The sequence below is a fragment of the Panicum hallii genome, chromosome 2 (assembly GCF_002211085.1).
Source record: "Panicum hallii strain FIL2 chromosome 2, PHallii_v3.1, whole genome shotgun sequence".
In the NCBI taxonomy this organism is placed as follows: Eukaryota; Viridiplantae; Streptophyta; class Magnoliopsida; order Poales; family Poaceae; genus Panicum; species Panicum hallii.
Genome location: NC_038043.1, coordinates 9,298,660 through 9,323,337, shown reverse-complemented (window position 1 = coordinate 9,323,337; position 24,678 = coordinate 9,298,660). Strand labels below are relative to the sequence as shown.

General features: G+C 45.2%; 1 protein-coding gene, 1 long non-coding RNA gene and 1 pseudogene across 2 annotated transcripts; 2 read left to right on the top strand and 1 right to left on the bottom strand.

Moving 5' to 3' along the window:
- Nucleotides 1-384: 384 nt before the first annotated feature.
- On the bottom strand, nucleotides 385-1,352 carry LOC112883312. The gene is made up of 3 exons (XR_003226800.1): nucleotides 1,104-1,352; nucleotides 884-1,003; nucleotides 385-806 (listed from the first exon to the last, which is right to left on the bottom strand). It is a non-coding gene; the product is annotated as an uncharacterized LOC112883312 (long non-coding RNA).
- A 2,113-nt stretch (nucleotides 1,353-3,465) lies between these two features.
- LOC112882479 (eukaryotic translation initiation factor 2 subunit gamma-like) lies at nucleotides 3,466-10,072 on the top strand. Its single transcript, XM_025947549.1, has 9 exons — nucleotides 3,466-3,665; nucleotides 6,036-6,170; nucleotides 7,069-7,130; nucleotides 7,282-7,394; nucleotides 7,905-8,007; nucleotides 8,386-8,613; nucleotides 8,842-9,060; nucleotides 9,177-9,437; nucleotides 9,521-10,072. Exons 2-9 carry the CDS (start codon nucleotides 6,065-6,067, stop codon nucleotides 9,821-9,823), a joined length of 1,395 nt encoding a protein of 464 aa, XP_025803334.1. The 5' UTR covers nucleotides 3,466-3,665; nucleotides 6,036-6,064; the 3' UTR covers nucleotides 9,824-10,072.
- Nucleotides 10,073-12,993: 2,921 nt separating this feature from the next.
- Nucleotides 12,994-13,683, top strand: LOC112882925 (annotated as a pseudogene).
- Nucleotides 13,684-24,678: the final 10,995 nt, after the last annotated feature.

Here is a 24,678-nt window from a genome sequence, read left to right as displayed (position 1 = left end):
GCACCTTCTCCGGTATATTGCAGGAACGCAGGATCATGGCGTGTTCTATGGCAAGGGGAAAAGTGGGGATCATTGGTTGGTTGGTTTCAGTGACAGTGACCACGCCGGTGATATTGATGATCGGAGGAGCACCACGGGAGTACTGTACTATCTTGGCTCAAGTCCGGTCACCTGGCAATCTTCCAAGCAGAAGGTGGTGGCCCATTCATCTTGTGAAGCTGAGTACATAGCTGCAGCAAATGGTGCTTGTCAGGGAGTTTGGTTGGCTCGATTACTGGGCGATCTTATTGGAGCCGAATCTGGAGCACCAACTCTCAAGGTGGACAATAAGTCCGCAATTGATCTCAATAAGAACCCAGTTCACCACGACAGGACAAAGCACATTGATGTCAAATATCATTACACCAGGGAGCGTGTGGATGTTGGGAGGATTGTTCTCGAGCAGATTTCTACCGGTGATCAGCTCGCGGACGTACTGACGAAGTCGCTAGCTCACGTGAAGTTCCAGGAACTATGTGAGAGGATCGGCGTCATCAACATCAAGTATCTGCGTCAGGATTAGGAGGAGATTGTTGGTTGTAATCCTGTACGCTAGAGTGTGTTCTTGAGAGCGTTTGTGTGAACGCCGGCGACCGGAGTTCGCCAGGTTCTCCAACAGAAGAAACCAGGAACATCGGACCATGAAGTTATCCTAAAACAACACAACTAATCTGATCCCCTTCACTTGCCTTCGTAGGTTTGCCGTAGGTCTGTTGCATCTTGAAAAGCACGTAGCGCATCACCTCGGCCACCAGCTTGTCCTTCTCCTGCAAGGCTGTTCGGTCAGGCAAAACATCGAACACCTCGCATACGCTCTGAAGTGGGGGCGAGAGAGCGCAAGAACCTCCTAGGATATGTGAATCTGGGCGAGGTCCTCGCTGGTCACCATCCAAGTAACAAGAGAAGGTGAGATCTTGTCGGGGAGTGTTCTTCGCTTACGGCTGATCGAAGGTAGAAGACAAACCTATCATTGAATTTCGAGATCAAATCACCAACTTTACATATATACTACGTAAATCATCAACACCAGAGTGGTTTACAGCCTGGATCTGCTTGAACGATACCATTGCCTGCGGGTTGGCGTTGGGCAGCGGTTACAGCTGGGGAATAAAGATTTCTCATGGCGCCGCAAAGGAGCTTCGTGAAGCTCGGGCTGCTGATCTCGAATGACTCCTCGCGCTCCCACACGCCACCGCGTTCGTCGAACGCTCATGGGAGCCCCCACACGACGGCGTCCAGGCTAGGCAGAGCTCACCGACCTTCACAGCGCTGTCGCTCGCCAGCCGTAGCGCGGGTGGCCAAGGTCGCGCTTATGCCATGAGCACAGAGAAATAAAAATGGCAACAAGAGCGTGCGTGTTGGGTGCAGAAACTAATTTTTAGCCAGCAAACATAAGCTACCTATAAAATTAATTGTACGCGTAGAAACTAAATCACGAGATGAATTTATTAAATCTAATTAATTCATTATTAGTATATATTTACTGTAACGTAACATTATTAAATCATGGATTAATTAGGCTTAGTGGATTCATCTCACGAGTTAGTCTCCATTTATATAATTAATTTTATATTAATTTATATATAATATTTCTAATTGGTGTTTTGTGATTTTATATAATTAGTTTTATAATTAATTTATATTTAATATTTTTAATTGGTGTTCAAATATATATAATGTTGTGATGGAGTTTGGTCAGAGGAAAACAAACGGGGCCTAACAAGATGCGAGTCAACTGAGGAGCTAACGGAGAGCCGAGGCTGGTGCGCTCTTTTCTCCGCGCGGCGCACGCCCCGCCTTCAGGGTCTCTCCATGTCTGTTGGGGTCACGCGTGGACGGCCGCGCACAGCTCGGCACGCGGGCGAGGCAGGACATGTCCCACGCACGTCAGCTGCCGCATGCTGTCCGGGCCCGAGCAACAGCACAGCCGAGGGATGGGACGCAGACTCATCACGCACGACGTGAACCATCACAGGCCGGTGCACGCTAAAGTCAAACTGCATCTGCTCCATGCTGTAGGCCGTATCGGCACCCACGAGCGGGGCAGCCCTGTCTGCCTGTGTTCCTCCCAGTTCATCGTAGCTCGGGCTCATGCTAATTGTTTCTCCTAGTTGCAGCCTCGCAGCCGTCGCTCGGTGCACGCGCTCCCAATTATCATAGCGTTACCAAACCTCGCGCAAGGCGCCGCGTGGCGCGTGAAGCGCGGAGGGAGCTCCCACGACAGCAGGTTGGCTTGCTAGCGTCAGGACGTCGCATGGGAGTTTGCATGGACGCTCCGTTGCATCATTAAAATAAGATATAAGCAACATCAAAAATATATAGATGCGATATTGAAAAGTATGTGAAAAACTAGTTATATTGTTTGACTTTCGGGTATAAAAATTTCCGCCGCACCATGAACACCATGTTTCATACAATATTCACCATGAAACACGTGGAAATAATTATTGCAACAATAAAGATCAACTATTAAAACATATGTGTAAACGTTCGATTTTTCTTTCCCGGACGTACGTGTCTTAGCATTTCCGTTTAATTAACCCGATAGCTAATGCTGCGTGTGTCATCTAGCTCGTCATCAAGACCTGGTGTGCGGTGTGCCAGTTTAGGCTATTTCCAACCGTCTTTCTCTATATCCTTCTCTATATCCTTTATTTACAGAATTCTCTACAAGATTCTCTCCTCTATATCTCATTTCTCTCCAACAACGTTCTCTAAATCTCGTTCTCTATACATTAAACCCTATTTTATTTAATTCAGTGTTTAAAACGTAAAGAAAAAATAGAGAAGATGAGAGAGAATCTCTATATATAGAGAAAATCTGTAGCGTTCTCTATTTTAAAGGACCATTTAGAGAACGCTGCTGGAACAATAGAGAACGAAATCTTCTCTATATATAGGGTAGAGAACGGTTTAGAGGGCACCGTTGGAGATAGCCTTATGAGCTTAATAAAATGCATGTTAGAACTCCAAAGTTTGTTTCAGTTTTGGTAGAACTTTATATATCGCCGTCTTTATCAGTGATGAATAGTGTAATGTATGGTTGAAAATAATTGTGGTATGGTTTAAGATTTTTGTGTGAAGCTAAATAGTTGGGTTTAGAGTTCTTTGCTCTCAATAATATATCAAGAAGGTATATTAATTTTTTAGTTTATTGAAGCTCGAAGTGGATGAAAATAATTATACCCTGTGTTATGTTTTTTGGTCATTATTGAACAATTTTACTGTGTGTGATGATGAATTGTTGTTTACTAAATAAAACTCTAGTTTATTTTATATTTTTAAAATATATTTTTGTTTAATAGATAATTTATGAACATATAAAAATCTTATTTATTAAATTTTAAAACACGTGTGCTGGACGTTAGTGCAGGGCAAAAGAAAAGAAGTTTTTGCGGATGAAAGGATATGGGCAATAAGTCGGCCCGGCCCGGCCCGGCCCAGCCTAGTATATAACAATGAACTAAACCCTAAAACACATTCTCCCGTCTTCCTCCTCCACCCCCCGCCGCCGGCGACGCTATCTCCGTCCGAAGCTCGCTGGTGTGCAGCCGGCGTCGCGTAGGAGCGTTACACCGACTCGCCGTCGCGTAGGAGCGTTACACCGACTCGCCGTCGCCACCCAGGTGAGCCACCTTGTGGAACCCACCAACGTCCTCCCACGGGGCCCGCGCCGCCGCGGCCGCGACAGCTAGGGTTTCGTTGCCGACGGCGCGGGATTCTGGCTCTATACGCAGCGCCGACCGCGCAAGGGCGCAAGCAAAGCGTGATTGATTTCAGCTCCGTCACTCCTCCCGCATTCTTGATTCTTCTTTTCCAAATCGTCATCAGCGCTCTATTCAAAAACAATCAGCGCCCGATTCCATGAACCTGATGCCGCAGCACCTGCTGCTCTCGGCCGGACTCTAGTGAGGAGGCGAGGGCCAAGCAGAGTGAGAGACGGCGCGAGGAGGCAGGGTGCGAGGGGAGGGAGGCGGTGCGCGTCTGGGCGGTGAACTGATTTGTTCACCTTAGCCACCGATTGCTTATGCAGGCTGCAGAAGCCGGAGATGAGATTGATTTTCGTTTCCAGCTATGAAGGCTGGAAAGACCTTTTGCATAGTCTGAGCCTGGCTAACACCTCTATTCAGATAACCAAACATATATATGCTGCACTACACAAACCTGGCCAGGGGGTAATGCACCCTACCAATCACCACCATACTGATCAATTGATCATGGAATTGTTGTTAGTTTGGGCACTGTTGTGGCTAGAGCTGTAATTGATGACATATGTTCTTATTGGCACATTGCAACTCTGTGCCTCAACAACCCCCCCCCCCTCCCCCCACAATAATAATAATAATAAGCAGGGGCGGAGGACCCGGTATGGCAAGGTGTGGCGCTTGCCATACCTTGATTCGGTCGCAAATACCGTCGGCTCTTCACCTGTCCTGGCACCATGGCTGCTGTCGTGATGCCCTTCCGACCTCAACGCAGATGCAAGGAAGAAGATGCTATATTGGGCCACGGCCTCACTGACCCACCTGGCGTCCTGGCCACCTCTGCGGGCTGCGGCTTTGCCCATCGACCCCATCATCCCACGCCCCCAGCCCTTTCCTGAATCGACGCGAGTTGCGAAGCAACTGAACCGTCAGAGACCGAGGAAGCAGCAGCCGGCGGACGAGCGCAAGCAGCAAGCAAGCCGCCCGCAAAGCGCAACGTCGAAATTGCCGGCTGCCAGCGTGGATGGCCGCATGCAGGTTCAATCGTCCAAAAGCGAACCTGCGTCACAGCCTAGCAGGTAAGGGAGGAGTGAGGTAGCGATCAAGAGTTCAGGACATCGGGTTAAGGCTAAAGGGGTGCTGTGTGCAAGTGAAGATAGATCTGCAGGGACAAGGAACTTGCAATTTTTTACATACCAATTTGATCCAAAATTTTTTTGCACTTGTTTTCTTATATGCTTCGATGAAATGGCTGTGTTGGACTACACAGGGTCTGAGGATCGTTTGGTCTATTGAATTCGCCATACCTTAATTTTATTTCGTCCTCCGCCACTGATAATAAGAGTAAAATGCACCAGAAGTCCATCAACGTGTAAGAGAGTGTCACTTAAGTCCATCAACTTCGAAATTGCATTTCTAAGTCCATAAACTTGTAATTTGTGTCACTTAGGTCGACAAACTCTGAAAGTCCATTCCTATATCCATAAACTTATAATTTGTGTCACCTAGATCCATACCCTGCCACCTATTCTTCATCCACTGATATCGCAACAACATAAATCTACACGGTGCCTGCACGTTGCTGGAGTTTCGCCAAAAGGGTCAAATTTGAGCCCTGATTTCGAATCAAGTGCATAGGGAGAGGAAAGAGGAGGGATGAAAGACTTATCTTGGAAGTTATTGACATGTATTAGGGTTTAGGATTCAAAGGGCGGCTTACGGACTGCCATTGGTGAGTTCTGGAGCTTAGATCTAGATATGATCTCGTAATATGGGTGGAGAGGAGGGGTGATAGCTTGGGAAAGGTGGAGGAGGTCACAGAGGGACTCAACAACATGTATACCATGGTAGGGGATATTATGTCTTCCGTGGCGCGGGTGGCTGGATATGGTGGTGCTAGGTGTTGTGGCGAAAAATCTCGTGACGACATTAGACTTGGGTCAACCCAGAGTGGTCTCGGTAAGGGATTGAAAGATATTCATGGACAGCGATATCGGGGCGACCTTTGTGGGCGCGTCTGTAGCCACACGACTGCTCATGGATGAAGTTCATGGACCTAAAAATGCACTTTCGGAGTTTATAGACCGAAGTGACACAAATTACAAGTTGATGGACCTAAAAATGTACTTTTGGAGTTCGTGGACCTAAATGACACACCCTTACAAGTTGGTGGACCTCTGGTGCATTTTACTCTAATAATAATAATAATAAAATGAAATGAAATAAAATAACACTTGGTCGTTGCACAGGGAGAACAGATACTGAACTGAGTTTTCTTCGTTGCACTTTCAGGCCCCAGTGTTACTCAAACAGAACCGAAGATGGCACGACGAGGATTGATGGAGCAGGATCTGAGCAAGCTTGACGTCACCAAGCTGCACCCTCTGTCACCAGAGGTGATTTCACGCCAAGCGACGATCAACATTGGTATGCCACTGCGCAATTTTCCCAGCGACGTCTTCTTCTTTTTCTAAGTGTGACTATATCGACATTAGGTTCCAGTACCAGTATTGCACTATTGTCTATAACTCCCCAGTATAGTACTACCTTGAGTGAACTTACCATTAGTCTTAAAATTCATGGTCACTAGATGACTTGTACTAAACCACCTCACCTTGCTTAGGACCCATATACTTGCATGAACTGCTGGAATAAACTCATAAGGATAGATAATATTCTTTCTTTGACTGTTAGTTCCGTTTTATAAAATTTGGATGTTCAGCCTTCAGTGGTCTAGACTTCAGGGAGTTTGAAGGGCTCTGCAAGTTTAAGAACTGTATCTGTACATAATTTGTAGAATCATGCAAGTGGGATTGGGTCTTAGTGGAATTTAATTTGTACGATAAATTTATGTTTACTCATTTGTACAATGACATTTATATTACCTTGGTTTTAGATGCATTAAATTAGGTAACCAGCAAAATGTACACTCCTTTATATATATATATAATGAAGGTTATTCATAGAATTAGATGATAATAAATTTTACATTGAAAATGATGTGCAAATTGACAATTTTCTGCTATCATTTCATTTATTTGAATTTGAATTTGAGCAATCATAGAGGAAATCCTAACTTTCATCCGAAACTGGTTTGCCTTGATTCTTAAAATAAAACGGGATGAAAAATGTTGTTTCTGACTACTGCCATAGTAGGTACTCGGCAGATTACATCTGCCAGCAGAAATATTGATTGGGCCATATAATTAATCTTGCTTATCTGTCTTAAATCCTATGTGCGTGCGTGAAGGAAAAAAAACTTAAGCAGTAATGCTGTACGTTTATTTGTATGTTCTAAGGAAAATTTCTTTTTTGGAATGTCCAGGTACCATTGGGCATGTTGCCCATGGGAAGTCTACTGTTGTCAAAGCAATCTCAGGTGTACAGGTAAATATTGATAATAATGTCATCGGTTCAGTATATGCTCTCTTTGTTCCTTTTTTACATGAATAAATATATTTGATTCTGTTTCTGATGATATATTATTCATAGTATGTTCAACTTTGCTGATCGTTCTCTTCTGAATTCTGATTTTCAGACTGTTCGTTTCAAGAATGAACTGGAGCGCAATATCACTATAAAGCTTGGCTATGCTAATGCAAAAATCTATAAGTGTGAAGATGATAGGTGCCCACGACCAATGTGCTACAAGTAAGTCAATTAGTCATATAGGTATGAGTGTATGGCTTTTATCTTATCACTTATTTGTCCTTAAATTTACCTCATGCAAGTGATTTAGCTGCAGCTTATGATTGTGGAATGTCTTCAAGGACAGCGTTTCAATATTATATGATTGTTTGCATCTGTAGTGCTAGGATATGAAATGAGGTGATGTTGCCTTACCTGAGGTGATCTTGTGCTGATTCCTGTAACTACCTTCGAAAGTTCCTTTTTTTGTACTACTGTTGAATATATTTGCTTTTCAAAACTATCTATTTATGTAGAAACCTTGTATCTGTTGCCAAATGAATTTCTGTCCTGAATTTCGTATGTCAAGGCTATCTGGTAATCTGCTAGAAACCTTGTCTCTTTTGCCAGATGCCTGCGTTTTGCTGCGAACCCTATAGCTAATCTCTTGGGGCCACATTCACATATAATTACTGCATTTATTATCGTGCTCATCTGGGTTTTCTAACTATATTGTTTATTTACAATATACAGAGCTTATGGCAGTGGCAAAGAAGATAGCCCTCTCTGTGATGTGCCAGGTTTTGAAAACTGCAGGATGAAACTACTGAGACATGTTTCGTTTGTTGATTGTCCGGTATGGTCAAATCTTTCTCCTTTCTCATAACAATTTTCTTTGACATGGTTACTTAGGGTTCAGGTTCACACATACAGATAATTTGTTATGGTAGATGCTTGTATCTTTGCACAATTTTTTTATTCTGTTTGCCTCCATTGATATTGAGATGTTAATGCCTTCATGCTGCAATGACATTAAGTGATTGAATTTTTGGATGATGATCTTTGTTCCCTCAAACTGGCATGTTGATCAATATACTTCGATTAGAAATAATGAGAAGAACTTTGCAAGTTCTTTCTTCATCAAACATTTGAGTACTTTCTTACCAGCTTCAGTATATGTTGATTCTTATTTTGTTTTGACATTTCCTCAGCAATCTATTCATCTCATGAACAGGGGCATGACATTCTCATGGCTACAATGCTTAATGGAGCTGCTATCATGGACGGAGCACTTCTTCTGATTGCAGCAAATGAGAGCTGCCCACAACCCCAGACATCTGAGCACCTTGCTGCTGTTGAAATCATGCGTCTTCAACATATTATCATTCTGCAGAACAAGATTGATCTTATCCAGGAAAGTGCAGCAATGAATCAGCATGAAGCGATCCAGAAATTTATACAGGTTAGTGCTGCTACTTGTCTCGTAGGTACTCCCTCCGTCTCAAATTATTAGTCATTTTAGCTTTTCTAGGTGCATAGTTTTTGTTATGCATCTAGATATATGCTATGTCTAGGTACATAGCAAAATCTATGTATCTAGAAAAGCCAAAACGACTAATAATTTGGGACGGAGGGAGTAACAGCCAGTATTTTACAGTTTTATGAAATCAGTTCTGTTACTTGTGCTTAGGGAACAGTAGCTCAAGGTGCTCCTGTGGTACCAATATCTGCACAGCTGAAATACAATATTGATGTCATCTGTGAATACATCGTGAAAAAGATCCCCATCCCGGAGAGGAATTTCACCTCTCCTCCCAACATGATTGTTATTCGTTCTTTTGATGTGAACAAACCTGGTTCGGAGGTTAATGAAATCAAGGGTGGAGTAGCAGGTGGCAGTATCCTCAAGGTATGTAATTCTTGAAGTGAAAATATTGCCATCCTTCAGAAATCTATGTTTGTACGTGTAAGATGCAGTATTCTTGTTCTGTGTGAGTACATGATCTCTTGAATTCCTATGTGAAGGGAGTCCTGAGGGTGAACCAGAAAATCGAAGTTCGCCCAGGCATTGTGATGAAGGATGAGAATGGCAAAATTAAATGCACGCCCATCTATTCGAGGATTGTCTCCCTGTATGCTGAGCAGAATGAACTCCAGTTTGCCGTTCCTGGAGGGCTTATTGGAGTTGGAACTACCATGGATCCAACACTGACTCGTGCTGATAGGCTGGTCGGTCAGGTTCTTGGTGAAGTTGGATCACTCCCTGATGTTTACATCGAGTTAGAGGTCAGCGTTTTCTTTGCTGCTTAGAATCACCAGGGTTTAGGGAAATACTGCAATTTCTGATACTCTACTACTCTTGTTTGCAGGTGAACTTCTTCCTCCTAAGGAGGCTGCTGGGGGTGAGGACAAGTGGAACAGAAAGGGCAAGCAGGGTCTCAAAACTTGCCAAGGGTGAGATCCTGATGCTTAACATCGGGTCGATGTCCACCGGAGCGCGTGTTCTCGCTGTCAAGAATGATCTTGCGAAGCTGCAGCTGACCGCACCGGTGTGCACCAGCAAGGGTGAGAAGCTGGCCCTTAGCCGGCGCATCGAGAAGCACTGGCGTCTCATTGGTTGGGGCACAATCCAGGCTGGCACTACACTCGACGTCCCACCATGTCCGCTCTGAGTCGAACACCACTCGTGTGACACGAAGAATAGTGTTTGAAAGAGAAGAATGGAGATGTGGCGAGTCAGAGCTGTTAGGAATGATTTTGTGGGGCGGTGGAGAAAACCTGAACCTAAATATTAACTCTCTGTAATTTTATTCTTACTTTTGCAGTTTTGTATTGATGTTATGTTATGGTTGAGTGACATAATATCGTTTTACCTAGTGACGTAATGATAAGCTTTATTATTGAATTGAGCACTTATAATCGGGATTCAGAGCAGTAAAAATTGCTAGAGATGCTATCTATATGATTATTCACTTGTATAAAAATTATTTGAGTATAATGATATATAATTAGGAACACATGTTTATGTGCCTTGAGCTTGTTTGTAAGGAGAACCGCGACGAGAGTCACTGCTCGATTCGCTTTCCGCTAGACTGGGTGGTTGGAAATTGCTGTCCATCTGGATTCTTGCTTTTTGCACATAAAAATTAGAGCTAAAGGGTCCACCGGACAAATATAGTGTGCTGCATCACAATTATTTGTGAAAATACGAACTCATGCAGAAATACCCGTGAGACTGTTTTTGCTGTACTTCATGATTTATGCTACGCAACGCTCGCTAAAAGAAAAAACTGACTGAGCGACAGCTCGGTTCGCTCGCCAGGTGAGCGATCGGCCGGGCGCGGGTTCCGTTCGTGGGAATCGCACCTCGCGTGCCTCACTCAGGTACTGTACATACCCTAAATAATTTCCATTGCCTCTCACGCGTGGGGACTACGACACGAAGGACCGAACGTGATCTTCATATCTATATGCAGTTGTAGGTCTAGTTGCATGTATGGTGTGAGTAGTGTGCGTGTGTAGGGTGGTGCGTGTTTACGTGTATAAACAGATGCTACGGTTGTACCTAGATAAGAGGTGCAAAAAAAAACTATCCCATAATCAGATGGTGGTGTCCACACTTCGAGTAGTTTTGGCACTGAAAAACTCGATTAGACATATCAGTTAGGCGGATCCGACTCCACGCAGGTTTAAGAGGAGAAAGTAGGCTGCCCCACCCCAAGCTCGACATTAGGGCAGCCACAGTGTGCAGTTATGCCGAATTTCACAAAATTTCTTGAGTGTTCAACATCGATTAGGTGCGACCTTCTAACAAATAAAGAAACTCAAAAGAGTCGCATCTCTCTCTTGTGTAGCAGCTTTCAACTCCTCACGAGCACCATGGTCCGGTGAAAATAGTTTTCTATTGATTAAGCATCCAATGCTGCAAATTTTTGTTGAATCATTCCTCTTCACAACGTACAAACCGATGCTTCATTCTTCTCTCTCCTATCGGAGCATGTTTTTACAGCATACTGTGGCTGCTCTTTAGGATCGCCACTGACGTCTGAAGGCAAGGCAAGCCTCGTTCCGTGCGCCCCATGAAATTTTCACATATAAAAAGCACCAGCGAACCTCAATTTGGTATTTGTTGTTCAAGCATTTTTTTTATTATTACTCGTTGCACGAACGTCTGCAGCCCAGGCCCAGCCCAAGGGAAGGATACCGACCGAGCCCAAGCCCCCACCCGGAGCAGACTGAACCAGGTGCCACCACCAACGGGGGTGCCTAGCGCTCTAAATCTATACATCTTCTCTAAATCTATACATCTTCTGAAAGATTTTTCAAACTTAACTTGTAATGTTTGAGATTCGTGCGGGAAATCCGTCGGATCCCATCGTCTCCTTCCTTTTCCACCCCGTGTGCCGCTGCCTCTTATCACCACCGGCGCGTCGCCGCGGCCGGCCATCGCGTCGGCCGGAGTGAGAGTTGGGGGGGGGGGGAGCGGCTGTCGGCGAGGGGTGGTATGTCGGGGGAGCGGCCTCTCGTGAGGTCGCCGGCTAGGGTGGTGGTCAAGGTTGGCGGGGTTAGGGTTTTTAGGTTGTCGGGGTTCCAATGGATAGCGGTTCTAGGTTCTAGAGGAGAGGTCGGCGGCGGCGGCGGCCTGACGGTGGTAGTGGTTCGGTTAGCAACAGAGGCGAGACGGTGCGGGAGCATCGCCGACTGGCCGGGGTTGATCCCCGATGGGCGGTGCCCGGCGGCAGGGCGAGGAGAAGGTCGGGAAGGGCGATAGGCAGTGGCGGTCGTTGGGGACTGAGGACGGCCGAGCGGGTGGGTGGAGGGCGCGGCCGGGCTGCGATGGAGGCGGCACGACGGGCGAAGGTGGGGGCGACAGGAATGGCGCCGGCCGCCGGCGGAGAAGATGAACAATGGGCCGTTAATGGATTGGAAGGTAACAACCTTAACTATCTTCCGTTTGATATATTGGAGCCCCGTGGGGGCGTCTATATATCGCTGAAGGTGATACTTTCTTTTTTATCGCATGAAGAAAACTGGGGAGCAAGTGGGCCGCAGGCGAGGAGCGCATGAGCGGGCCGTAGTCAATCTCTGGAGGATACGGAGGATCATAGGCTAGGTGCAGAAGCAGCGCCACGAGCAGAAGCAACGCCGGAGCATTAGTGGCCATGATAAAATATTTGTTTTTTATTTTTGTTGAGTATGAACACTGAAATTAATTTATAAAACTGTTACATACATGCGAAAAGTTTTAATCCTGTTCGAATGTGTGCAAACTGCAGCACCTAATAAGTACGCGTTGTTGTCGTCCCTTTAGCAAAAGGAAAAAGGAAAAATATCAACTACTGCGTGCACTTTGTCAAACGGAAAAAAAAAGGGGTCACACTGCCAAGTCAGACCATGCCTAACACTATAACATTATTACCAACTTTTCCCAACGAATCATTTGCAGGTGGTCACTGGATTTTTAAGTATATTTTTGGATGCCACCCACCAAAATTTTGAGCAATGAGTTTGATGGCAATTAGATTGTTGGTGATTTGATAGAAGTGTTATAACATATGCAAATTATACTTGAAAAGTCAAAACGACTAATAATTTGGGACGAGAAGAATATCTTAAATTATCCACGGCGGAGCACCTGATGCCAAAGCTAGTTGATCAACACTATCAGGTGGGAATACGATAACTCATCAAAGTTATGGAATTTATGGGGGAAAGAGTTGCAGATATTCGACCAAAAGAAATTGGTATGTAAGTAGATTAGCTCTCCCTTTTTACATGCGGTGGGAGCAGGTTTCTCATTAAGAATGGCCGCCATTTCCCTTTTGCAGGACATTAGGAACGTGTCCACAACTGAACATATTCAGTGACCAACTACAACCATCAGCCGCATCCACAGCCCTCTTGCCGCGCTTCTCGCGACCATTCACTCAAGCACCTGCCCGTGTCTCCCCCGCGAACATCTCATCTCATCATGGGGGCCTTCTCCTCCTGCCGCCTAACGGCCGTCGTCGTGCTCGCGCTGCTCGCGGCCTCGGCGTCAGCGGCGGAGAGGAGACGCACCTGCGGTTCTGCTGGCACGACGTGATGAGCGGGCCGCGCCCGACGGTGGCGCGGGTGGCGGAGGCCGCGGCGACCAACGCCTCCGCCACCAGCTTCGGCGCCGTCTACGCCATGGATGACCCGCTCACCGAGGGCCCGGACCTGTCCACGTCGAGGCTCGTCGGGCGCGCGCAGGGCGTCTACGTCTGCGAGGGCAGGGACAGCCTCTCGCTGCTCATGGCCATGGACTTCGTCTTCGTGGGCGGTGGCGCCTACAAAGGCAGCAGCATCGCCGTCCTCGGGCCCAACCAGACGGCCGTGGCCGTCCGGGAGATGGCCGGGGTCGGCGGCACCGGCGCGTTCCGATTCGCCCGCGGGTACTGCCAGGCCCGGACCTACTCGTTCGACGCCAAGACCGGCGACCAGGGGTGAAGCTAGAGGGATGCACTTGTTGTGCGTGCACAAATTTTAGCGTTACAGTGAAAATGTTACAAAATGGTAGTATGTTATAACACATAATTGGAACACGTAAAATGTGTTACAGATACATATGCTACAGTAATACAAAATAAATAATATTAAATTAAAGTGTTGCAAAGAAACGTATATATAACGAGGCTAAAATGCAACAATGTGTATTCCGTATAACAAATGCATAGACCCCGCAATTGCAATTGCGCGACTGCACCAATTGCAACTCGACAGACCACTTGCAATTGGAAACGAACCAATTGTAACTAGATCCAACCCAGTTGCATCGTATCCAATTGCAACACTAAAACAATTATCTGTAATACATTTTATAAAATAAGTGCAATGTGTTACAATCTTCATTTGTAACACATAGCTTTGTGTTCGTATAAAACTTCTTTGTAACATATCGATGGATGTGTTACAAGATTATATTACAGAATCTATATTTCGTGGTAGTGCGTCGCCGGCAGGGGCGGAGGTATGTTATAATTACGGGGTGTCCATGCACCTATGAAAATTTGAAGAGTGGTTAGATCATATATATATATATATATTGATTGTTGTCAGTGAACGGGAATGCTTCATCCATGACAAACACTCGGTTGGTGGAACATGTTACTGCATTTCGGAAGTACAATCATAGAGAAGACCTCAAGATCATGGCTTCACCCTGTAGCATTGCATTGTAACGCAGGCCGATCAAGACCCATTAGACTGGCGGCCAGCTACCTCCTTTTACGAGTGTTGAAACCAACCATAAGGTGCCACAGCTCTACTAGGGAAAAGGGAGTTTTATTATGCTATCGGGATTTGAAACTTGGTTGATGTCTATCTTAATTAGAAAGTTTACCACGACTCCGTATCTTATATAATATTTCCTAGTGTCCTAGGGATATATAGGAGGATTATTTTATTAAGAATGGACAGTTAATCAGTATATAAAGTAAAAATAGTTTATACTCTCGGAATTAAAATTATGTGATGCGGTTAAATGTATCACCGACATATTAGTTTGCTTGGCCTTCTTTAATTTGCTTGGCCTCGATCCTGCTTTCCTCCATAAAACTGCTAGGTGTCCTTGATTCTTTTGTCACGAAATCCACCGCCCCTTTCACGAGTTAAAGGTATTCCTGTGAAGTGGCCGACGGTGGAATAGTCTTTTTATCCTCTGTTCTCAGGAAAGGTCGGTCGGCAATTGGTGGTGGGGAAATCATCATTACACTCAGTAAATTGATATGCTACACATAAACACCGTCAGCCATTTGAGTAGAAAAATAATAAAGAAAGCTAGTACCGTCAGCCACTTGGGTTGTAACCCTCGGCAAAAATGCAGATTCTAGTAGCACTACGCACACTTGTTTGACAAAGGGAAAAGGGATCAGGATCTGGTGCCAAGTTCAGAGTTCTCAGGCCATGCCTAAGTGCCTAACTAATTATCTAGGCCTTCACCCTACCATGCCATGTTTGTCAAAGACTAAAGACTAATGGCCGACCAACTAGAGCAAGTCAGCTCCAAAAATGACTTTGGGCAAAATCTAAGATAAGGGAACCTACTTTGGACAAATTTCCATGTCACGAGCCATTGCAGTAAGCGGTGTCACACGAGCATGCTGCTGCAAGGGTTTTTTATTGCAACGGTTGCAACTCCTTAGTAGCTAGCAGCATACTGCAACAAGAGTTTTTTTTTTCTAGCAATGTATTGCAACAGAGTTTTATTTGCGTTGGAAGTCCTGTCCCTTGGGTGGTGGAAGTTGTTCTTCAATGAGAAGCTTTCTCTAGTTGCACTCAAAGCTAAACGTCCGTGAAGCTGTTGTTAGAATCTTGGTTATGTAATTTCATATGTTCTCTGTTTTAGTTTTTCTTTTTTAGGCTTACACAGCTTTTGTGGTAACACCTGTACATACCTCTTTATATAAAAAAAATGAGAAAGTAGGTAGGGGCCTCCCCGCAGACTTCGGTAAACACATTCACTAAACTAACATTTAGTTTGAATGAGGAAATTACATTTTACTACCCCAACTTCTTGGTTTATCCTATTAGCCTCCCAAACAAGACTTTGCCCATTTGAATACACAAACTTTGTAAATTGTTGCAATTTACCTCCTAACGAAATTCATCCGTTTGTGTTTACTCATGTAGTACAAGTTAATTTTTTTAGTTCAAACTTCACTGGTACGTAACTGGCCTGTACAGTCGGTTAAAAAACATAGTTGGCTTTTTTATTATTAGTATAATAGGTTGGAAGCATTACATAGTAGCTTAACCATCAAGGTATGAACTTAATTGCATGAATATACGACCATAAAATTGTCTTAAAATATACATATTTTCTAACATTGACCGTCATAGCACAAAATTTGAACCTAATGCTCAACATGTACGAGATAAAGAAGACAAAACTAATTAGGGTTAATTTACCTAGCTTGCACGGTTTGTAGGAGTATAACGGATTGAGATTTAGATTTTCGTAGAGTTCAAGCAGACAAAGCAAGTTGCTTGAGGTACTAAAATGGACATTTTCAATAAACGGGAAAAAACTCTATGCTTTTTAAGGTTAATATATACAGCATCTTTCCGTTGCAAACAAAGAAAAAAATACAACACCTTTGTTAGTTATATTGAGGTATATGTTAGTTGTTAAAAATATCAAATCACTTTCTGTTATCAACAGCTCTAGTTCAATGCAGCAATGGAAACACACCAGAGCATAATTTTTTAAAAAAAGGGATAAAAAAATAAAATTCAGAAAAGGGGGGCCGGTTGGGAAAAATTCAAAAAATGGGTACCTCCCGCCCATTGATCGGGCGGGAGACGTGGGGCCGGGGACCTCCCGCCCATCCAGCGGGCGGGAGGTTCCCCGAGGGCCTGTTCGTAAATAAGAAAGTTATCTTATTCGTGAAGAGATCCCTGCGGGGGCATCCCGCCCATGCAACGGGCGGGAGGTGGTGCCGAGGGGCATCCCGCCCGTTGGTCGGGCGGGAGGTCCCCCCCCCCCTCCGGCTATATAAGCCCCCACCTGCCCTTAAATTTCCATTTTATTCAGCAAAAACCAGAAAAAAAAAGAAAGGGAGGAGAGGAAGAGAGAAGAGGAAGCGGCGAAGCCCTGTTCACACGTCGATTTGGAGGTATATTCTCATTCTAGCCGTATAATTACTTGAAAATAACTATAATCTAGGAAATATTTCTTAGAGTAGTTTTTAGTATAATTTATATACTGAATAGTTTAGAATCTGGAAAATATAATCTGGGAATCACCGAAACTTAGGGTCGTTGTGTATTAATATGTAGTATAACTAGTTTATTAATGATTGACAGATATATCTTCCGAGAAGGGTATTTTCAGTATATATTACGGAGTAGGAAATGTGATTTATGGGCCGAATGGGGTAGATTTAAGTGAATTTAACTGTGCGGTCAGAGAAATTACCAGACCGCACGAGAGGACATTGGAATCCCTATGCAACTGGTTAATGAGGGGATTAATGATTAACCAGGAGACACACACTGTGAGTGTTCAGTGCGTCATAAATCATACCACTCACGCTTTGATCTGGGAGCTGATGCCACTTGCAAGCAACGAGGACTGGTTAACTTATCTGCAACATGAAAGTCATTGGCAATGGCCACTGGTACTTCTTGTCAGTGTGCACCAAAACCCTTTGATAAACATTGAAGCTGCTCCGGGGAATGAAAATATTGATGAAGAATTTGAGGAGGCAAACATTGAGGCAGGTGGTACCGAAGTACCTCAACGCGTGGCTGATGAGGGCGAGAACATACCCTTTATTGTTGAACAGCTGCAAGACGAAGAACATGAATTGGATGAAGCAATGAATGCCGATTCTTCTGATGATGACGAGGATGTGCCTGAAGAATGGGTAAGCAGCGATTTCAGTCATCTTGTCGTAGATGACGGATCTAGCGTGCTTTCGGATTGCAGGGAGAATGAAATTATCCAGGGTGCGAGGTACCACTCAATTGAAGAGGTGAAGGAAGCTGTTAAGTGTTGATCTCTCTCTCTTATGCGAGAGTTTAGAACAGTCGAGTGCAAATCTCGTAAGTACGATGTGGTATGTGTGAAGGAGGGCTGTCCGTGGCGGGTGCATGCCTATAAGGGTAAATGGAAAGATTATTGGGAATGCTCAATTGTCACTCAGCACACTTGTCATTTGCCGGGGGTGCAGAAGACCCATCGCAACCTTACATCGCAATACATCGCAAATGAGATGTACGGGATGATAGTATAGAACATGTCATTTGAACCAAAGTGTATTATTAGGCATATTCAGGAAAAGTACAAGTATACCATCTCGTACAGCAAGACATGGAGTGCAAAACAGAAGGTGTTGGAGATGAGATTTGGTACGTTCGAGGCTGCATATGATAATATTCCTCGATTGCTGCCGTCCTATGTCAGAGAAATCCTGAAAGCTATTATGATCTGAAAAGGCTAGATAGAGGAGAAGGTCCGTCTTACATATTGCAGCGGGTCTTTTTCAGTTTGGGTCCATGCATTAACGCATTCCAACACTGCCGACCTCTCCTGTGCATCTATTGGACCTTTCTCACAGAAAAGTATAGATTGCAAATGCTGACAGCTATTGGAGTGGATGGAAACAATCAATTGCTTACTGTTGCTTTTGCTTTTGTTGAGAGTGAGAACACAGACAGTTGGTACTGGTTCCTGGAACGGGTTAAGCTTGCATTCGTTCGGGATAGGGAAGATGTCTGCCTGATTCATGATCGTCACGCCGGTATACTGAGGGCAATACTAGATTTGCAGGAGGGGTGTGTGGACACAGGAGAGCCGTCCAAGTGGCGTGATGTTCGGAGTAGGTGGTGCATTAGACACATCGGTGCAAATTTTTTCAGGCAATTCAAGAACAAGCACCTTATGGATATGTTCAAGAGGCTGTGTAAGAAAACAAATCAGCAAAAATTTAATAAGCAGTGGCAGAAACTTGATAAACTGACCGGGAAGAAAAGAAGCGAGGACACAGCAAAAACCAGAACTGCACAGGATGAAGCAGAGGGTTTGTGTCCTTTGCCAACAGATACTGCACGTACTCGCAGAAGGTCTAGGTCAGCGGTGAAAACCTTTTCTGAATGGATTGAGAATGAACCGAAGGAGAAGTGGGTGTTACTTTACGATACCGATGGTGCAAGGTACGGCATAATGACCACCAACTTCACCGAGGTTTACAATTAGGTGCTGCGAGGTGTTCGTGGGCTTCCACTGGTTGCAATTGTGGAATTCATCGTCTGCGGGTGTACCGATTACTTTAGGGGTCGGTTCACTAAAAATCAGGCATTCATGCAAGATCCTGACAGATATTTTAGGAAAATGATGACAGAATATATGACTAAGAAGGCAGCTAGCGCCCAGCTACACCACGTACGGCAATGTGGTACACAGGAGCTCAAGTTTGAGGTAGCTCCCAAAGACAGAGCACGACGTGGCATGAGACGTCAAACTCCTGTAAAGGAGTGCATTCTCAAATTTGATGGAACTTGTTGTTGCTCATGCATGAGGCCAAAGTTGCTGCACATACCTTGTTCTCATGTAATGGCTGCTTGTACGGATATTCGATATCCTGTCGATATATATATGTTTACCATTACTTCAGAAAGGAGACAATTACCAGCACCTGGTAGTATGAGATCTACGGGTTCCGTATGGTTGGATCGTTCACTGAGACAGCGAATCCTGTGATATATATTCCAGACCCAAGATCAGCTCGGGTTAAGAGAGGGCGCCGTCAGACACGGCGTATTCGTAATGATATGGATGAGCCAGAGCTCCGTCCGAGGATACAGCGCTGCAGTGCATGTAATCAGAGTGGACACACGTATAAACATTGTCCAAACAATGATGCTGGCCCCAGTTCTGCTGAAGCTGGCCCTACAGGTGATGCTACATATGGAAGACCTCCGGTTGCATCAAGGAGTGGGAGACGTCGCCGATCGAGTGCTACTACGTCATCAGGCATCGTTTAGTTGTAATTTTATTTGAACGTCGTTTGCCTATGTGTAATATTTGCCGCGTTGAGTTTGTATCAGACCTGGACGTGTATTTGTAATTTTAGTACACCATTTGTAATATTTGCCGCATTGACTTTTAACAGATCATTATGTGTGTTTGTAATTATAACTGTGACTTGGCATTTGTATATTTAAACTTGTTTGTTATCGTACTATTTTATTTTTAATGGCTTCATATATCGTACCATCGTAATATTTGGATTCTACATTGCAAAATGTTATTGCTTAACGATCTCCATACGAGTTTTAGATACCGTAATTTTCTTCGTAAAATTGAACTAAAATTTTTAATGTATACAAAAGAGTATGGCGAATAAATTTTGTATTTGAAAAAAGTTTGGATTTTAAATAGTTTTAAAACATAAATTCCAATAAAAAGTTAAAAAAATAAGCAGGGGCACCTCCTGCCCACTGGCCGGGCGGGAAGCCTCCCGCCCACTGGCCGGGCGGGATGCCTGCCTCAGGGGCCTGGAAATAGTTTTCGAACCTCCTGCCCATCCCCGGCCCCACGCCTCCCGCCCGATTAGCGGGCGGGAGGTACCATTTTTTAAAATATTCCCAACAGGCACCTCTTTTCTGAATTTTATTTTTTTAAACCCTTTTTAAAAAAAAGTCCACCAGGGCACGCCCTCCATGGGCCAGGCCCAGGCCTATTGCATGTATCCGCCCGCCCTAGCGAATGATTTGCATCCACCGGGCCTGATTTAGGCCCCTGCGTGATGCCTGGAAACAGTCCATTATTGCTGACAACTGCCGTTATAGTTTACTCCTGCTACCCTCTTGTCCGTAGCCATTACAATGTCAAAGGAACCAACTCCTGGATCCCAGGCCGGTGGTCCTGTCCGAACGAAATCCTGAATGCGTCACAATTATTTGCATACTCCATCAGGCCAGCACGAAACAATAAGACACGCTCGCTTTCATCACAGTACCACACTACTGTTAACATAAAGTAATTAACAGCTAGTGATCCATAGATAAAGTGTAGCAACCATCTTCACAAGTTGACCCCAAAGAAGGCTTTTAATCATTTTGATTTCCTCCACACTGGCGTCGTCTCAAGTGTTTGTCCGGTACACCTAAACCGGACAAAAAACTTCACAAATAAGTGCCCCAATTCCAGGGTCCTGCTCTTTGAACAACATCTTCAGTGGCAAGGTCTGGTCCTGTCATGGGCTCATGGCACAACACAACACAAAACCTAGCTACTAGAGGCGTCATCGATCACATGAGCGGGTAGCCCTGCCTTCGCTCCAAGCTAACTTAAAAACGATGAGGCACGTACGTGGACCTGCGTTCCCAGCTATGCATGCATGCATGTGTGGATCGGGTGTGTGGTGGGCTCCACCGGGATCGGGGAAAGAACCCCCGTTATCCCAGCAGCAGTGGATCAAGGACGAGGACGAAGCATGCATGATTGGATTGATTCTGTTGTGAATGTGATGAGCATTATTGGAGTGAACCGTGCCGGTTGAGCTTGAGCACATGGCGCATTTTCTTGAACTTGGCGACCTGCATAGCCCTCGAAACCAATTACTTCCTCCCGTCATTAAAGTACGAAGTCCATCTAGGTTTGTCGTAAACCAATTTTTTCAACTTAGAATTTTATATAGTTTTACAGCACGAGACTGACACTATGCCAGAAGCCCTAATCTGAGACGCGCCCTAAGCAAAATGCTAGACGCGCAGGGGTCGCGTCCCGCATTACCGCGTCACAGATTAAAAAGTAATCTGAGACGCGCCTCACACGCGTCTCATATTACCAAAATGCAAGACGTTCCTCTCTTACGGCGCGTCTCCCCTTGGCTTCACACAGGCGCCCCTGAGAGCCAAATGCCAGACGCGCTCTGGTTTAGGCGCGTCTCCCATTAGTCACAGATGGGAGACGCGCCTCACTTACGGCGCGTCTCGCATTGGCTTCACACAGGCGCCCCTGGGAGCCAAATGAGAGACGCGCTCTAGGCTACGCGGGTCTCGCATTGGCTTCACACAGGCGCCCCTGGGAGCCAAATGAGAGACGCGCTCTAGGCTAGGCGGGTCTCGCATTAGTCACAGATGAGAGATGCGCCTCACTTACGGTGCGTCTCGCCTTGGCTTCACATAGGCGCCCCTGGGAGCCGAATGAGAGTCGCGCCCTAAGCGAGGCGCGTCTTGCATTAGTCTACCCCCAACAGGGGCCTTTTTTCCCCAGCTGCATCCTGGAACTAGTGGAACTAGCCAGGATTTGGCAGCTGCAATTAAATACCTGCAAAAGATTTCAATTCACAGAATTCACCGCAACCATCGCACGCATCCATACAATTCACACAGTGCGATACACACAAGCAAAGATAGTATTATATAACACATGTACAATCAATTAGCCTCGTCCAAAACTCAAAACAAGGCTCAACCTAACTCAAAACAACAATGATCGATAAGAACAATAGAGTACATGCAAAGCAAGTCTCTCAATCTAGCTCAATGTCGCCTGCCGTGCTATTATAAATGGAACTCCCCCTTTGGGTTGATCACCTCCATTGTGAGGAACGCCGCTAGCCTCTCTCGGATATCCTTCACGTTACCAAGCATCGTTTGATTGAAATAATCATCTTCGTCCTTCGAAATATAATTACAAGCAGTTAGAATACAAGATGAAGACAGATATTTTTTAATTAGAACACGTGAGAATTCTTACCGTGAAATCCAGTTTCTCTGCAACTAGAAGCATGTTGTGGCAAACATAGAACCCACATGAGTTACCCGAGGGTTGCCGTGTGCACTACATGTCAAAGATAGATAGACATTAGCATTTTGCGACACTTAGAACCAAGAAAACATCGTAATAGTAAAGCGATTTAGTTATAGTAGTTACCGTCCACGCGGTGTGATGTGTAAACGCAACTTGACGTTGCTCTTTGTATCCTTCTTCGGCCCTAAGATGCCTGTCAAGAGACCTAAACACAGACATCCGGATGTTATATTACAAATGCTTCTGAAATGGGCAAATGATAAAAAACTAAAGCAAACAACAAACTTACTCATCAAGAATTGAGATGACTAGAGAATAATCACGTATCTGAGGCGCGCCCGACTCATCTGATGGAATGCTCGAGTCAAGGTAGAAGACTTGCTTGCTCCTGACATTGATGATGAGTGTAACCCAATGGCCCCCTGGGTTGTACGGCACCACAATGTGCTCCTTGTCAGCATGTACTCGCATGCACTTCACCATGTACCTAACCAAGTTGAAATGGAAACAAGCGGTTACATGTGTTAAATGGAAACAAGTGACTACATGTGGCTACAAGTTGAAATGAAAACAAGTTTAACTGTTGCATGTGCGTACCTGACCAAGCTATCTCTATATGAATTCATTATTGTCACCGTCATCATCTGTGGGTCAATGTACCCACACTTCTTTCCGGTTCGACACCTTGTCTCTTGTTGCATGTGCCTACACGATCCATATGAATTGAAATAGAAACGACTTAAATTGTTGAACATGTATCAAATGCATTGAAATGGAAACAAGTCTTAATCGACTTACAATGCAAAGCACCGAATGAGAGAAAGATCCAAAGCGTCGAGGTTGAAAAGGTCGAACAAATCGCTCCAGGCAACAATAAAGATGTTACGACTGCCCTCAAGCTGCAGAAAGTGCCGCTCTTCGTATGACACCATGATTTCCTGGGCTTGATTGACATTGCGCATGTAGTAGTTGTGCAGTTCCACACAATATTGACCTGCTTTCCGAAGCTCAGGGACACTAAGCAAGGACTTTCCAACCTTATACTTTGGATTCTCAGAAGTGTAAGCCCTTGTAACCGAGTGTTTTATCTGCTCCACCTTTTTCTTACCCTCTGAGATCTCCCGCTTCGTCGCCATCGGCCTACTCTGCTTCTTCCTCACAGGATTGGCCTTGCTTGGCTTCTTGGGAGCGGTAGCTGGCTCTGTCAGAACAGGTGGAGGGGGGGTAATCTGAGGCTGAGTAGGGACAGGAGGATGCGGATCCGGTAACGCTTCCCATGTATCCGGCAGCTGTGGACATGGCTCAGAAAACGTCGGTGGCACTGCAGGACTCTGTGGCTGAGGTTCAGTGGTCGGTACTGAATCTGCATCTGCTGGATCAATATGAATACCAGCTCTCCGACACTGAACTCTTCTCGCAACTGCATCCTGCAAAGTGGTGGTCATGTCATCTGGTGGCACTTCCAGCTTGATATTCTTAGCAAACTCATGCAGTAAGTCAATCTTGACCACAGCACAATCAGCCCTGACCTGCAACAACAACAACAACAAAGCCTTTAAATCTCAAGCAAGTTGTACATACCAAAAGAAAAAAAAATAAAAAGAAATAGGAGAAAAGAAAAGAGAGGCAAAGACCAATGCACTGACCTGGACACCTTCAAGCTGGGACATACCGGGATACACAAGCCCTTTCCCGACCTCCAATCGAGATGAATCTCCGACCAGCTGCACGAGAAGACTGCATCGGGTCGGACGAGCTAAGCCATCTATCGTATCGGGCTCCACTGATGTAGGCACAATTGCCCTCTCTGTCCCTCTACTCTGAGAAGCACCCGCTGCAGTAGAAGCGAATCTGTCCATTCTCTCTTCACTCATCGTACTCCCCGGCAAATCAGGGAATGGCAATCCCTGAGACTCGAAGATGGTCTTTAGCTCTCCAAACATCTCCATCTTCACCTGCTTTTTGATCTCATCTATGTCAACCTTTGATGAGGAGTCTCGAGTCCGCTTCCGGTATCTGCCTTTGTGTTCAGGGAACCCCTCCTTCCAGGTCAACTGACATGAAACACCACGGACACGACCCCGTTGCTCACGGGTTCCCAAAGCCCTGGTGAGCGCATCAAACTCCCTCACTCCTTCATTTGAACCTTGGCTGCTCTCCATCAAAGCCCTTTGAGCAACTTCCTCAGCGCTCGTGCTATAGAAATTGATATTGCCATCCTCCGTGAGCTTTGACCTAGCA

Coding starts and splice junctions, on each gene's coding strand:
- LOC112882479 (XM_025947549.1), top strand. CDS start 6,065: ATGGCACGACGAGGATTGATGGAGCAGGATCTGAGCAAGCTTGACGTC. Junction 7,131..7,281: donor AAGCAATCTCAGGTGTACAG/GTAAATATTGAT, acceptor TCTGATTTTCAG/ACTGTTCGTTTCAAGAATGA. Junction 9,061..9,176: donor CAGGTGGCAGTATCCTCAAG/GTATGTAATTCT, acceptor TCCTATGTGAAG/GGAGTCCTGAGGGTGAACCA.